The sequence below is a fragment of the Amblyomma mixtum genome, chromosome 3 (genome assembly GCF_055824585.1).
Source record: "Amblyomma mixtum isolate Tamu chromosome 3, ASM5582458v1, whole genome shotgun sequence".
Classification (NCBI taxonomy): Eukaryota; Metazoa; Arthropoda; class Arachnida; order Ixodida; family Ixodidae; genus Amblyomma; species Amblyomma mixtum.
In genome coordinates this window covers 96,806,946-96,822,142 of record NC_143014.1, presented here as the reverse complement: position 1 = coordinate 96,822,142, position 15,197 = coordinate 96,806,946, and the positions used below count along the sequence as shown (strand labels likewise).

Genomic DNA, 15,197 nt, shown 5'->3' with positions numbered 1-15,197 from the left:
TAAGAAAGATGGCAGCCACCGTTTGTGTGTGGATTATCGCCGTCTAAATGCGCTGACTCGCAAGGATGCCTATCCGCTCCCGACGATCAGCTCAATCGTAGGAAACCTGGGCAGCGCGCGGTACTTTTCCACGCTAGATGCCTCCAAAGGTTACCTACAGGTCCAGATGGCTGACACTGACCGGTCTAAGACCGCGTTCACGTGTCACAGAGGGCTGTTTGAGTTCGCTCGTATGCCCTTTGGTCTCTGCAATGGTCCTGCGACTTTTCAGAGGCTCATGGACCGCGTCCTGGGGGAAGCGAAATGGTCCCACGCCATGTGCTACCTGGACGATATCGTGATTTATTCACGAACCTTCGATGAGCACTTAGGCCACATTGCCGACGTGCTCGAGAGGGTACGGGCTGCTGGGATGACTTTGAATCCTGCGAAAGCCCAAATAGCGCGGACCCGGGTTCAGTTACTAGGGTTCACGCTGGGCGAGGGCTCCATTGAGCCTGATGCGGAGAAACTTCGAGCCATACTCGAATTTCCCGCGCCCAAGGACGTACGCGGCCTCCGCCGCTTTCTGGGAATGGCCAATTTTTATCGGTCGTTCATCCCGTCCTGTGCCCGCGTGCAGGCACCCTTGACCAAGCTCTTGGGAAAGACTGCAGCGTGGCGATGGGGGCCCGAGCAAGAGCGATCCTTTCGCCTCCTGTCTAGTGCCATTGCCGAGACAGCGCAGCTCAGGCTACCCGACCTGACCAGACAGTTCGTAGTCCAGACTGACGCGAGCGATCTGGGTTTAGGAGCAGTTCTCCTACAGGAATTCGATGGCGTGCTGCAACCGCTGGCCTTTGCCAGCCGCTCCTTGCTGCCCTCGGAGAGGAATTATTCCGTGACCGAGAAGGAGTGCCTCGCCATCGTGTTTGCACTGCGCAAATTTGACGTCTACCTTGATGGAACGCAATTCGTGGTGCCGACAGACCACAGTGCGCTCAGTTGGCTGATGCGGCTCCGCGAGCCTGCGGGTCGGCTGGCGCGCTGGGCTCTCCTGATACAGCATTACGACTTTTCCGTGCAGTATCGAAAGGGGAGCACAAACGTGGTAGCTGACGCGCTATCCCGTGCCCCACTCGCCAGCGGCGCCTTGACGCCTGTAGGCGGAGGGGGCGAAATAGCGGACGAGCCGCCGGGCGGCAAGGAGGGAGAGCCCGCGAACGGGCTAACCCATTCCGCTAACCAGGCAAGCAGCGCTTCGCAAAGAGGACGAGAGGCAAAGCTCTTCGTGAGCGCCTCGGAGTTGCCGACGCGAACGGAAATTTTGGCTGCAAACCTGAGTGGGGACGAGACCAAGCTCCCCTCTGGGATGACTGGAATCGTTTTCAGCCGTAAAGAGCTACTGAAAGCCCAGCAAAATGACCCCTTTTGTCGCGAGGTGAGCGACGGTCTCAGGGAGACGGAGCGCCGTGACGCTACTTGTATTGTAGCGGGCGCAGGGGGGCAGAAGCCAGCGTGTGTCGCGGCGAACCCCGGGGATTCATATTTGCTGGACCATGACGGGCTCGTGCTGAAGTACATAGCCACCGATGACGAGTCCATCGACCCGTTCAAGGTGGTTATCCCCAAAAGTCTAAGAGGCGCACTTTTGCGATTCTCTCATGACGAACCACTGGCCGGTCATCTGAGTGGCTCCAAAGTTTTTGCAAAACTGAGTCAATCGGTGACGTGGCCCGGCATGAAGCGTGACATTTTCCGCTATTGCCGTTCCTGCCATGTCTGTCAAGCGGTGAAGTCACGGGGCGGCAAGCCGCCTGGAATGATGAAACCAATTGACAGTGTGCGTCCGTGGCAGATGGCCACCTGCGATTTGATGGGGCCTTTCCCCAAGAGCAAGCAGGGGTTCATTTACCTGATGGTAGTCGCTGACCACTTTTCCAAATGGGTTGAGTTGTACCCCCTTCGGAAAGTGTCAGCACGAGCGGTGCTGGATAAACTCCAGGAAGTGTTCTGTCGGTTCGGCTTTCCGGAAAGACTGATCACGGACAATGCATCCTATTTCACCGCTCGGGTGTTCGGTAACACGTGCCGTTCCCTCGGAATCGAGCACTACACCACTTCACCCTACCACCCCCAGTCCAATTTGACCGAGCGAATCAACCGAACGCTCAAGCCAATGCTGGCGGCCTTTGCCGAGTGTCAAAAGGATTGGGCAGACCATTTGAGCGAGTTTGTGTTCGCCATCCGAACAGCTGAGAATCGCTCAACTGGTTTCTCTCCCGCCTTCCTCAATTTCGGGAGGGAGCTGGCGAATCCGATGTCAAACGTCGTGCAGAGCCAGCTCGGGGATGAGCAGACGCGGGCAGACTGCTCTGCTTATGCGTCGACGCTTCGGGACCGGCTTGGTCGGGCTCTCAACAGAGCAAGGCAGAGTTTGGCGGCAGCGAGAGCCCAACAGAAGGCTCAATATGACCGCAAGCACCGCCGCCTGACTTTTCAGGTGGGTGACCTTGTCCTGAAGCGCAACCACGTTCTTAGCGATGCGAGCAAGGGGTTCTCAGCCTCGCTCGCTCCTAAGTGGCTTGGTCCGTACCGAGTGGTCAGAGTCTGGTCGCCACTCGCGTACCTGCTGGAGGATCCCCTTACGGGGAAAACCAGCCGTGCCCACATCGCAGACCTGAAGGCCTACGCGTCACGGTCTGACGAGCTTGCGCCGGTACCCATTGGTATCAAAGGCAAGCGCAAAGGCACAACTGGTGCTGCGGAACGCAAGCGTACGGAGCACCGGTACAATCTGAGGCGACGGTCACCGGTGTGATTAATGCCGGACGGCGGACTTTTCCGCAACCGAAGGCACGCAGCCTCAGCTAGCTGGCGAGCTTTCTCGTCAGGCCCTACCCAGGCGAAGCACGGTGTTTTTTTTTGTTTTGGCAGCATGCTCAGTTCCAGCCTTGTGTGTTTATCAGTTTATTTATTTGTTTGCTTGAGTCAGTTTCTAGCCGCTTTCGTTTCCCGCTTGTACATCTGTTTTTGTTCTAACGTACCGAGATGTACATAGGCAAACTTCAGCCCGCTCGTGCTTGCTCTTATCTGCTAGAAGGAATAGATTGGGTGTCGTTTGTACAGCGCGCCTTTTCTCATTTCCGGCCCGACTGTGGGTGGTTGGCTCGTTAAGGAGCCGTGTGTCGCGGTGCTAGTTTTGTGCGGCCCGCATGGAGGGGAAGTTGGCGGAGCGTTTGGGGCGATGGGGGGCGGAAAGTGCACCCTTTGACCCTCGCCGCGACGCCTCTGGACGCTTCTGATGAGCGGAACGTTGTCGCCGACCAGCGTCCGCGCACGGGCCGGTGTATGCGTGTTTGTGGCTGTGGCTGTGTGCGCGCGTAACGATGAGCCAAGGCGACGCCTGTGAGTTGTGCCGCTGTGCTTCTGCGTGAGCGCGAGGATGAGAAGGACCCCTCGCAGTGGCCAAGGTTACACACCAGGACGCCGCCGAACATCTGCGCCCGTTTAAGCCGGCGTGAAGGGGGTGCACTAACTCTCTTGTGCCCGAACGTGATGTCGTGTCCAAGGGCGCGAGGTCAGTGCTCTGCCGCGGCCCCGTCGTCATCAACGCACCCTACATCAACGGAAAGAAGACCGCCATCAGTCGTCGGCCCTCCCAACCCGTTCAACAACGAAGTCTGCGAGCGGTGAGTCGCCGACCGGCCCAATTTGCCGCGCCATCGAACTTTGAGGCTGGCATGCATCCACCTGTAACACAGCTGTACAGTGGTATTCACATCTCCTTGTGTACCGTGTATATAATCTGCAGGCTGCTTTGATTTACTGAAGCGTATGCAGGTGTTGTTTGCCTTGTTTTTTCTTTGTCTGTGCGTTGTTTTTTTTACGTTGTTCTGGCTGAAACTGAAGTGTGGCTAGTTTTTTTTTGTGTGTGTATTCATTTCTTTATTTTGGAACTGAAGTGTAGCTAGTTTTTTTTGTGTATTCATTTCTTTATTTTGGAACTGAAGTGTAGCTTTTTTTTTTTTTGTGTATTGATTTCTTTATTTTGGCCGCGTGCTTTGCCGATGGGTAGGAGGGCATTTAAGGAGAGGGGGATGTGGGAATCCTGGCTTTCCGCCGTTGCCTTTGCGCGGCTGTGCCGGCTTCCTGCGTTGTTTCTCCTCTTTCCCTTGCTCCCGCCTCAGGCGGTGGAGAGGCGGCTGGGTGACTAATCACTGTCATTTAGCCACAGCTCCGCCCCGGCTCCCCAAGGGCCTTTGCCATTGGCGCCTTTTGGCGGGAATCGGGACCCGTTTTGGCGGCCGCGCATCCCGCGACCGTCCGAGCGGGGCCCAGAGAGAGGGATCCCTCCGAGACAGCGTAAGGTGCGTACGCAACTGTTTTGTCCGTGCCGGCCTTTGCCGTTCGGACCAGTGCATACTCGAGCTCGCCCGCACGTGTCCTCTGACCTGCAGCGGCTCGAGCCTGTCCAGCGGGGTCCAGCGACCTCCGACAGGCGTACATTGCGTTGTTTGCCCACTCTCTCTCGCAACCGGCCCAACGGTCGACACGAGAGAGAGATCACAGCACTGCCGCGGGGACATTCTCCTGCAGCGGCGTGCTAGCGGCGCACATTGCTCGAGTCGCTTCGTGCGCGCAGCGGAGCCTTGCTCCTCGCGCGCCCCCGGGACGGGGTGACGATTGAGTGCGTGTGTACTGCTGAAGGACGACGTGAATAAACGTCTCCTTTGTGAACTTGGAGGCCTATTTCTTGGCGGCAAATCGCTCTCCTCCCAGCGGAGGTTGAGTGCACCGCATCGGTGTCCCAGTGTGTGTGTGGTGACGGCTGATCGGGGCCCTTGGCTCGCGCGAAGCTCGAACCCGCGGTGGGTGGTGGCCTGTGTCCACGTAGGAACCCACACGTGCTATTCAATCAAATATTCGAAATTATCGAATATTCGCACACCCCTATCCTATACATGGCTACCAACAGCTTGAACAAAAGCTAGAGTCAGGCTTGTCTACAGCAAGCCGGCAGTATTCTGCTAAGAATGGATTTGGCTATCAAGTGCTTTAGAGACAACATTTGTGTGCAATGAAGTGACACAAACATGCACGCCGAACTTCAAATCTACCATCAAATTTGGCTTTGTTGTTATTATTCAACAGTAAAATTTAATATTTGTGAATTGTGGCATTTAGCATCCAGAAGAGACACACGATCTATGAGGAACGCCGTAGTGAGGGACTCCGGATTAATTTAGACCACCTGGGGTTTTTTAACATGCACCGACATAGCACAGCACATGGGCGCTTTTGTATTTCACCTGCATCGAAATACAGCCATGGCGGCTCGGAATGAACATATGAGCTTGGGATCAGCAGCCGAAAGCAAAAGCCACTGAGCCATCACCATGATGGGAGACAGTAAAATGCTCGGACATTCTAAACAAACCTAGCATGCTGAGAATATGGGTTGATCACAAGCAACAGCGTGCAATTCATAGTATTTTGGCACTCCTAACAACTGGCGCTCATGGACCAGATACTTGCAAAAGTCTGAAATTTGTGCAAGATTCCATCTGAAGCATGGACATCGAGCCCAATTAACAAGCATCTTCGAGACATATCCACACCGATTACAACACGGCTGTGTCATGCACAGCCATAAGTTGTCTCAACACTAGACTAAACCAAATAAAAGCTGAATGAGGAAAAACACTTTCCTGAGACTTAGCTAAGTAGTTTGTTTAACACAGTCTGCATTGCTCTAAGACTTGACCAGTGTAGACTCCACATTGTTACCAGATTCCCTAAATTTTAATTCCAGTGCGCAAGACCACTTAAAAAACAACAGCCAGATCACTGTCTTTCAACTGCTTCAAGGTCAGTGGATATACAAGCCCCAAATTTACGTCCTATTACATTAAAAAATGCTAAGGCTTAAGACTGAGCTAGAAGGGATTATAAGCAATTATATGAACGAGGCTACACCTGAACTGTGCGGCAAACCACAGGGAAGGGCAGTTATTCAATTTTAGCAAAATAGAATCGTTCTACACGAGATAATATCTTGGTGGAGAGGCACTTTTGTATTTCACACGCATTGAAAAACATTTCTTTATTGATAAATTCACTCTCTCCCTACCATATGCTAGCCATTCCGGTTAGCTCAGTTAGTAGAGTGACTGCTCCAGTGAAGGTGGGCCTGGGTTCGAATTCCGGACTGGGAAAAATTTTTCTTTTAACCATAAAGTTTCTGTGAAAGCTGTTTAGCTTTCCTTTATAGCTGTATGGCTGCGCTTTGGTAGACGCCAATGAGTAATTAATCCCTTATTACCATGAATGTACCTTCCACATAAAATAAATCTTTTGGGTGTCACAGATGCTATTTAGGATGCCAATACCTTAACAGCAACATTAGCAACACGTGCATGTTTAATAAAAGTAAACAAGTAATACAATGCAAGAGTGCAAGTTAAACCTTGCCTTTAGTAACAAGGGCTACAAAAGAGTTAAAGGGGGTGACCATTAATTACAAATAATTAACCGTAAAGACTTTTCTCATGAGTCTTAAGGTAGATGTTGGTCTTGATATGGTGCTTCAGTTCATCTGTCTAGAGCAGAATATTTTTTGGAAAGGAAGTTTTACAGGTATAGATGAGATTTATTCCAATTTTTATAGCACTTGGTCTGGATGCACAAACCAGCAGAAGCATGGTTCTATTGAAAGACAAAAGACCTCATAAATAAACTGGTGTAGCAACTACTTTGTGCGAGAGAGTAGCAGCTGCTATTCCCATTATAGTAATCTTTATTCTGTAGCTATTCCTGCACTTACCCGCCGATAGCAAAAAGAGCTTTATCGTTGTCAGACCCGAGCAAAGTTTGGCCTGTCAGCATTAATCCAAATAGATGCCTCAAGCCACTGCGGTCCCGTGAATGTACACACAAAATCTGGCAGCCCTTTTAAGGTGTATATTTAGTTAAATACATGTATCAAAAAGTGGGTATTTAAATCAAAATTACAAGAAATCTCAGGAAAAATCACGAGAGACTTGGAAGATGTTTGGCAGCTAGGTGTAGAAATCTGGTTTAGACAAATGAACCAACTTGGGAGGCTGCTCAGAGCACGCCTAATGTTTCAAACTTGTTGAAAAGCTGACTAAGTGGGAGCACAGTGAGTGTGACTTTCAAAGGCACTTAAGCTGTGGGAGTAACGTAATACTTTTTATGATTTCCATTAAAGACAAATGTACATTATAATGTAAGCAGGGTGTGACGAGGTTATAAGTGCTTGTTCTGATGCATGAATTTCACAGAAATGGACTCAAAAAGTTGTGAAAACATTTGAGCACAAAGCACTCTGGGAGCATAATGGCACCTGACAACAGCGCTGCTATGGCTGGCTGTGAAACCTTTAGCATGTACAAGAATCCAGTCATACGCTAGTACTGTGCTCACCTCACTGCCAATAAAAGAGTACTAGCATCATTAACAATACTTCTCTCATTCAATAAAAACTCACATGCTTGTCTATCCCATACTGCACGAGCTCCTTTGAAATCAAACTGAGCTGACAACGGTAGGGATGTGAGAAGCTCATTATGACATACATGTAAACGATGCCAAGAGCAATCGAAACCAAGGAAAGCATAGGGGAATGTTTCTATTTTATTTTGTGGTGTTGGTCACAGGCAATCACTAGCCATTGTGTGATCATTTTTTACCTGAAAGACAACTGACTTGAAAGTAAAAGAAAAAATCACATGCTGTCACTCGGATCCAAACCCATGAATTCTGTATATCACGTACAGAGCTCTCTACCTTTTGTCTTCCTTGGTTTCGATGACCTAACTGAAACATTTAAGATGCTTTTATCTGTTGCGTGAGTGCATGCTGGTGTAAGCTTGATATCAGAACGTATTCTAGAAAACCCACTTACCTTGTCAAAATGCTCCAGCAGAGCTGACAATGAGGCTTTCACAATGTGTTACTTTTCCTTAACATCTGACCAAAGCTTATGACCATGGATAAAAAAAACTAGCATAAAAGGATTATGAAACAAATACCTGGAGTTCATTCTCATCAGAAAAAGTGATAGATGTCAACTTGTAATCATGCTTCAGCAGGTACTCATTCAGAAGAAAATTGACAGCCCGTCGCTCATGAGGGCGCAAAGGGTCTTCCGAAACAGTTGTATGCTCACTTCCATTGTCAGGAGTATTTGGATCAGACTCTGCACCAAGTAAGGACATAAAAAAAAAAGCATACAATGCAAAAAGCAGAATCAATAACTTTAATACCACCGAAGAACATTTGAAATGAAGCAGTATACAAAAACCTACTGTTACGATAAACTACATTTAGGAATTAATCGAGCCAGGGGCAGATCCAGGAGCCCACTTTGTGGGGGGGCTGTTTCTTCGAATAAGGGAGACGGTAGGGGAGGCATACAGTTTACTTGTCAACCAAACCGTTATGCCTTGTTCTTAAAGGTGCACTGAAGAGGAATCTGAACTCGTCTTTTTGCCGCGGGAACTCGATCTACACGTTCCTAGCATTCTTAGAAACAGCGACTTATTGCCCTGTGTGGCCGATTTCCCTAATTAAATCAAATTAACGCCCGGCTCCCGCCTTTTTTTTCGAATTCTGCCTCGTACGGTGGGCGGAGTCGACCAACGCGGGGAGTGCCTTTCAGCCAGCTCCGTGGAGGCTTTGCTTTCGCTTCATTTTGTTTTTTAGGTTTCTGTGAATAAATAGTTTCATTTGCAGATAATATAACCGCAAAATAAGCCCGCAGAAATAAAAATACGCGCGGACTATTTGCTCCTACGGACTACTACGTATTACTCCGCTGATGGCAGAGCGGCAAGCCGCCGCGGGACTGGCTGAAAGGCACTCCACGCGTTGGTCGACTCCGCCCACCGTACGAGGCAGAATTCAAAAAGAAAGGCGGGAGCCGGGCGTTAATTCGATTTAATTAGGGAAATAGGCCACGCAGGGCAGTAAATCGCAGTTTCTAAGAATGCTCGGAACGTGCAGTTCGAGTTCCCGCGGCAAAAAGACGAGTTCAGATTCCTCTTCAGTGCACCTTTAAGTGCGATTCCCTTATTACTTAGTTGATATTGTTTTTAGTTTACTCACTATTTATACGGCAGACTTTCACCAAGAAAGCCATGCACAAATATGCATCCTGTCAGTATTATGCAACATATTTAATGCATCTGAATATTCATATAAAGCTAAGAATGACACCTAAAAAGAATATCAAAACGTCAAAATATATTAGAGCGTCAGCTCTACTAGTCGCGTTGCTCAAGGTCATGTTTCATGTTTTCCGCAATCCAAGGTCATGTGAGCCATAGTTTCAAAACGGCAACCCAGCGTGGCCGCCGCATAACAACGCACATATACCATGTGACCAATATGGCCACCATACCACGTGACTACACGACAGTTGCATAGCAACAACGGTAGCGACGGTGCTCGAGCGCCGCAATTCCAAACTGCACTTATATATATATATATATCCTTGTCCGGCGCCCATCGAGGTTGGACCCCTTAGTACCACCATTTGTATAAAATATATGGGCCACCTGTATGGCGCAAAAGGTTCGGGGTGGTGTCAAACGATTCGCCGTGTCACGGAGCAAAATTCCTAGTAGAGTTGGAGCCTAGTCTAAGCAGGGGATTTGCACCAGCGACCTTTGCCAAACCATGCCCCCCCCCCCCCCCAAAGATTTTCAAACAGCCACTGCGGCCAAACCCTTTGTCGCAGGACGCTCCGGATGGTGTCAAATGATTCATCGTTTTTGCTGTTCAAGTAGCACACAGTCCGGGTATAAACAAAGTTGGTATGCCACATTAGTCCAGAATCCATTCACTAGATGGCACTGCTTGTATTAAAACAGATGGCGCGGCGTGTAGGCTGCCCTGCTGGGTGTATATAAATGACCACGCTCCTCGCTGCCACACAATGATGAAAGTGGAGCCAGGCACCAAGCCGTGAGCATCAACATTATATCGTCGCCGCCGACAGCTTCCAATGATCCAGACCAACAAATTCTTCATGAGAATGCTTTGCGTGCGGATCGGGAACAAAAGCGTGCTCGACTACAAAATTCCAGAGCTAATGCGCAATACTCGATCGCTGCCTCAGCGTCACCTTATCTTTAATTGCCATCTTAAAAACTTATTCTGTGTTTTCTTAGAGTTTGCGCAGCATTACTCTTTTATCTATAAATTATGTCATTAAGTTTAGAAAATTTGATAACTTTCCGTAAAACGAACCGCAAAATTTTGGTAGTTCTAGTTGTATTTATTTTGCTCAGATAAAGACTATCAAGGTTAATGAAACATTATTGTGCATGCCAAGATTGACCACTTTTAGAAAACTAAATTTCAGGAAGCAAAAAGAACAGCTATAAGCACCCTAGGCCATTGATCCCTTCACTCAAATTTTCCAGAGAACTCATCACAAACAGCAGTGCATATACGCGTAAGCGTGGATGTCTCCCGTTCACAATAAAAATTGCAGACTTACTTTACACCAAAAATAACTATCCTTTAAAATATTAATTAAACCAGAGATCCTTTGTATCATGTCATATGAAACCACCACATATGCAACCTTTTTCCAAACGAACAGTATGAAGATATGCCCAATATAACCATTCCTTGAATCCACCCAATACATCCTGTAAAAAAAATATACTGGGTCCAATTGACATACTTAAATTTTAACCCCAGCCTCAAGAGGGTTTTCGAATGTCACGTCACATACATCGCTCCCGTAGAGAGAGGAGCCAAGAGCAAAGGTTACAGTAACACTGCCAGGATGTGTTAAAGTGTTCCCACTGTGACAGTGCCCAGCGCGAGGTCACAAACTCGCAACCACCAAAGTTGCTGTAACTGAGGATCACGCTGATAAGGGAATGAGCCAGCACCACAGCTTGCCGTTTAAGCAACAAAACAAACACATTACTACACTCACCATTCTTGCATTTGATGACACCAATCCAGAGCCATTAGTTTCGGCTCCAGTTCCTAGAGCTATTAGAGGCTGGAAGTTGATCCTCATCGCTGACTGGAAAACGAACGTTATTTCTACTAGATGGAGATGAAATCCTTGATTTTTCATTGCCTCCAACGTTGCTCGGAGCCTAACTGAGCTAGCAGGCCTAGCAGCACAGTTTCTTTCTTCCACTAGGGACAAATGACGCAGTCTCACAAGGTAGACACAGGAGACACAGCTGGCCAGGCATGCACCAATTTTAAACTCACTTGAAAGTTTGCGCTTGCACCGTCAGCGCCGTCTCCTGAGCTCGGCATTTAGGTTTGCGTGATTTGTTCTTTATGGAAGCCGTGGACTAACAAGCTCAGCAAGAAGTAATATTAGGTCAGCTCTTTCTCTCTGCCTCGGAATTTCTGCCGATTCCCTCTGTCTTCCCGTTAAGTAAAGGAAGATGCACACAGTACAACACATAGATCGACCGTCTAGCTGAAGGCGCCCTCGCTCTGTCATCCTCACTGCCGGTCTCAGGATTGATGTTGGGTTCTCGCCCCAAGATCAATGGGGGAAATCCTGATTGGACAAACTGCCTCTCCCGTCACCAAAGTTCATCTATGCCAGCCACACCCCCGTATGTGTGCTCGGTAATCTTCCCCAACCTTCAGCTTTGTCTCCACTGCTTTGAAATTTCATCCCATTGGCAAACTTGGTGGACAACGTGTATTGCTCAAGCTCCAAAAGAAAACTGAGTGCCAAGGTAGTGTTTCGGGGAACATTCAAGACAGCGTCACGTGCACGAAGTCGAGCAATGTGCACTAGGACAAAGCCTTCTTCACCGCGCGAGAGGGCTGTCTTGTATTTTGCCGCCGCTACACGTCGTTAGTGCAGTCTCACAGAAGAAGCGCCACCATCACACCTGTTTGAGTGTTTTCACGCTTATTTCCGGAGTCGCAGAGTAGAGAAATACACACACCAACCAATCATTTATCTTTATCACAACATTTCAGGACCAATTCAGTCTTTTCTTCAGGGGCAGCTGAGAGGCAAGCAAACAGCACCAGGGCCTTTGCTTTCCCTTTGTTATGTGGCAAAGGTGATTAACATATACAGAAGGAAGTGTTCCGAAAATCCTGTTCACCATTGCCTTTGTGAGCCGAATGTGCCATGACTCAATGTGACTCCTCTTGAATGGATTATGTTCCACAGCTAACACAATCACTTCTTTGAAGGATATTTTGTGATTGGAGCGCTCACAGTGCTGCTCAGCGAGGGGGTTGCTTTCAGAGTTGATTAAACGGACGTCATATTTATGTAGCCAGATTCTTTGACCAAGGTTTCTTGCCTCCCCGATGTATGAAGCCGGGTTTGCGAACCATGAAGATGTCATTTTTTCGTAGAATGCATGTCGCTGCACCTCACTAGCGTTCCTCACATATGAAAGCATAATGTGACCGCATTTCATTGCTTTGGTGATGACAGGCCTCCCTGTCCTCAGGGCCTGACAGCGGGAAACGCATAGAATAAAGCCACGTGTGTAGCCATTCTTCTGCAGATCGGCGAACATGGTGGCTTCTTCCTTTTTCTCTCCACTTCAGTGGATTTCTCAGCCTTTATTTCAAACCCAACCAGACAGAATTGCGTCAAAGATGTTCGCATTCGTGTCGCGGGGTGCAGTGCCTCTGGAAGAGGGGAGGGGGGAAGAACCACTGATTGCTGCGGAGGGAGGAGCAGTACTTGTTGACTGGGCCGCTTGCTTCCCCGAAGCACCCTGCTGCAGTCATAGGGAATGAACGCGCCAGCTGCCAAAGGCGCCCTCATCACATCAAAGGGTGACATAAAAAAGCGGATATGCGCATAGACGGTAGAAAAGTGCACCATATGGCATCTATGAACAAAGATGTATTGGAAGCTCAGTTTGCAGAGTGTTACAGGTGAAGACACCAATCAGTACAAGCAGAGAGATGAGGCGAGAGCCATCCATGAGTGTTCGTATCAAAAAATGTTTTCTTGCATGAGAAACTGCAAAGCAGTACCATTCGTAACCTCAATATTTTACAAATGCAGTTAAGCTGCCCCTTTACGAATATTTTGCACTAGATTTCTGCAGAGCAGAAGTGGCTGCAGCCACCAGATAATGCTCCCCTCTTCCACAAGGGTTAATTTCACACAGGAGTATCCAGCGAGCAAGGATAAAATGCAGTCAATGAAAAGGTAACAACTGGTGCTAAGAAGGCGATGCATGCAGCATGGCTTGAAGAGTATCATGAAATCAACTGGCATGACGCTGTGCAGAATGGACACCCTGTGGTAAGTATAATGAAATAAATTGTGGGGACTTTGCCTTGCGTCTCCCCCTTTGGTTTGCTTTCCCGTGATGCACCCTCATACGGCCAGTCTCGAGGAGGAGCATGCACCGTGACTCTCCCTAGTTAGTTATTTTAAGTAACAAGAGGGGGCGCACGCATTGCAGCAACATGAGTGCCACAGACGGCGTGACTGCTGCTCACGCACGGAAGAGCACACTCTCTTCAGCATAGGATTTTGACGTGCACTGACATTCAGGCGAAGAGCTCCGCTCTCCACCAGCGGTGCGAGGCCTCAAGGGAGGGGGGGGGGACATTATCCTGCCAGCTTGTCCCATCCGGCCTCGGAGCTGGTGAATGTTCGCTCGTCACCGTGCTGGTGAGTCTGACGACCTCGATTCCTAGGCACATTTTGTTGATAGCTGGCGTTGATGTTGTAGCAATAAATGCCTGTTTGTGTCAGCCACAGCGTTGTTCCTTTGTTCCCTCAGAGCAAGACCCGCTGTGGTCGGAGTGCGCTCGGTAGCGCACACAATCACGGGATGGAGTGCGGTGGTTTTGAATTATGTCGGCCGCAGTTTAACTGGGGGGAGAACGTATTTATCTCTCCAATTAAAATCCCACAAAATGTATTTGAGTAAGTACGAATTCCGGCTTGCCACATTCATGTCTAACAAATATATATTGAGGGCAGAAAAAACCAACGCTTATTGAAGATATTTTGCCCAAACTATTAGGCGGAAGACTTTTTAGAGAGTTGTGCTTGATTTGAAGAGAAAAAAAAAACAAGAAAATGGGGTACCCTTGAAAATTAGGTGGTTAGGGTATGCAAACGATTTCTGACAGCGAATACTGCGTACACATCTGAGCCTCGCTTACATATGTAATTTCTCGGAGTTCTAAACAATCCTCTGAATTTAGTTAGTTTAGTTTATGGGGGCTTAGCATTCCAAAGAGCCTCCGGCTATGAGGGATGCCGTAGTGAAGGGCCCCGTAAATTTTGACCACCTGGGGTTCCTTAAAATGCACAGACAGCACACAATACCAGGGCCTCTAGCATTTCGCCTGCATCGAAATTTAACCACCACAGCCGAGACCGAACCCGCGTCTTTTGAGTCAGCAGCCGAGCGCCATAACCACTGAGCCACTGCGGCGGCTCAATACTTTGAATTCGTTGAATTTGAGCATGATGAGCTGTTACAACTAAAGAATTAGCAATGTAATGGACTTTTCTTCTACATATTGTTAAGAGAAGAAGACTGATGATATGAAGTGACGATGCCTTTTATATTCGCAGGTGACGAGTCGCAACAGTCGACAACTTTGAACGAAAGATTAGATGCCTGTTCACAATATAGAAAAAATCACACAAGAAAATAACTGAAAAGTCACTCACATAGAAGCGTGACGAAATTAGCCGCTTCACCCGCCAAAGCCAACTCTTTTAATTGCAATGTCTCCATCCTAACTAGGTACTTACATCCAATAACCAATTAAATCAGTTCAATCTTACGCGGTTTATAAGTCAGTCAACTGATGATATTAGATAGTAAAGCAATTTTCCCCAACCGCTACGCTATTTCTTCTCTCATTATTTGAGTCCCTGTTATTACCTTTTCCATGGAGACACACCGTCGGGCCTTGCAAAAACTGTTTTCTCAGCTGTCGTAATGTTTAGCCTCTCCAGCCATCCCCATGATTACATATTCGTGAAAAAGCCCTTCCAAAGTAAGCTCTGACGTGAACCGAAGCCATTTAGTAGCACCTTTTGACATTTGTACACAGAAACAAGGAACAAGTGGAACGTGAACAGTAAATTTTGACTCAAAATTTCATGCTGACACCAATAAAGAGAAACACGTCACCACAGTAGCAAGCTTTGGACCACTCCTAAACAAAACGGGTATGCTGTAAAT

The 15,197-nt window shown here is 48.3% G+C and overlaps 1 protein-coding gene across 7 annotated transcripts in view; it reads right to left on the bottom strand.

The window, feature by feature from the left end:
- LOC149351063 (RAB11-binding protein RELCH homolog) overlaps positions 1-15,197 on the bottom strand; it is a 131,755-nt gene that overhangs the window by 97,103 nt on the left and 19,455 nt on the right. For all 7 annotated transcript variants that reach the window (XR_016290499.1, XM_089580261.1, XM_089580260.1 and 4 more), the window contains exon 4: positions 8,037-8,203. Coding sequence is in view for 6 of the 7 variants with exons in the window: in XM_089580261.1 (XP_089436387.1) it covers positions 8,037-8,203 (167 nt within the window). In the remaining variant the exon portion in view is untranslated. The remainder of the gene's footprint in view (positions 1-8,036; positions 8,204-15,197) is intronic.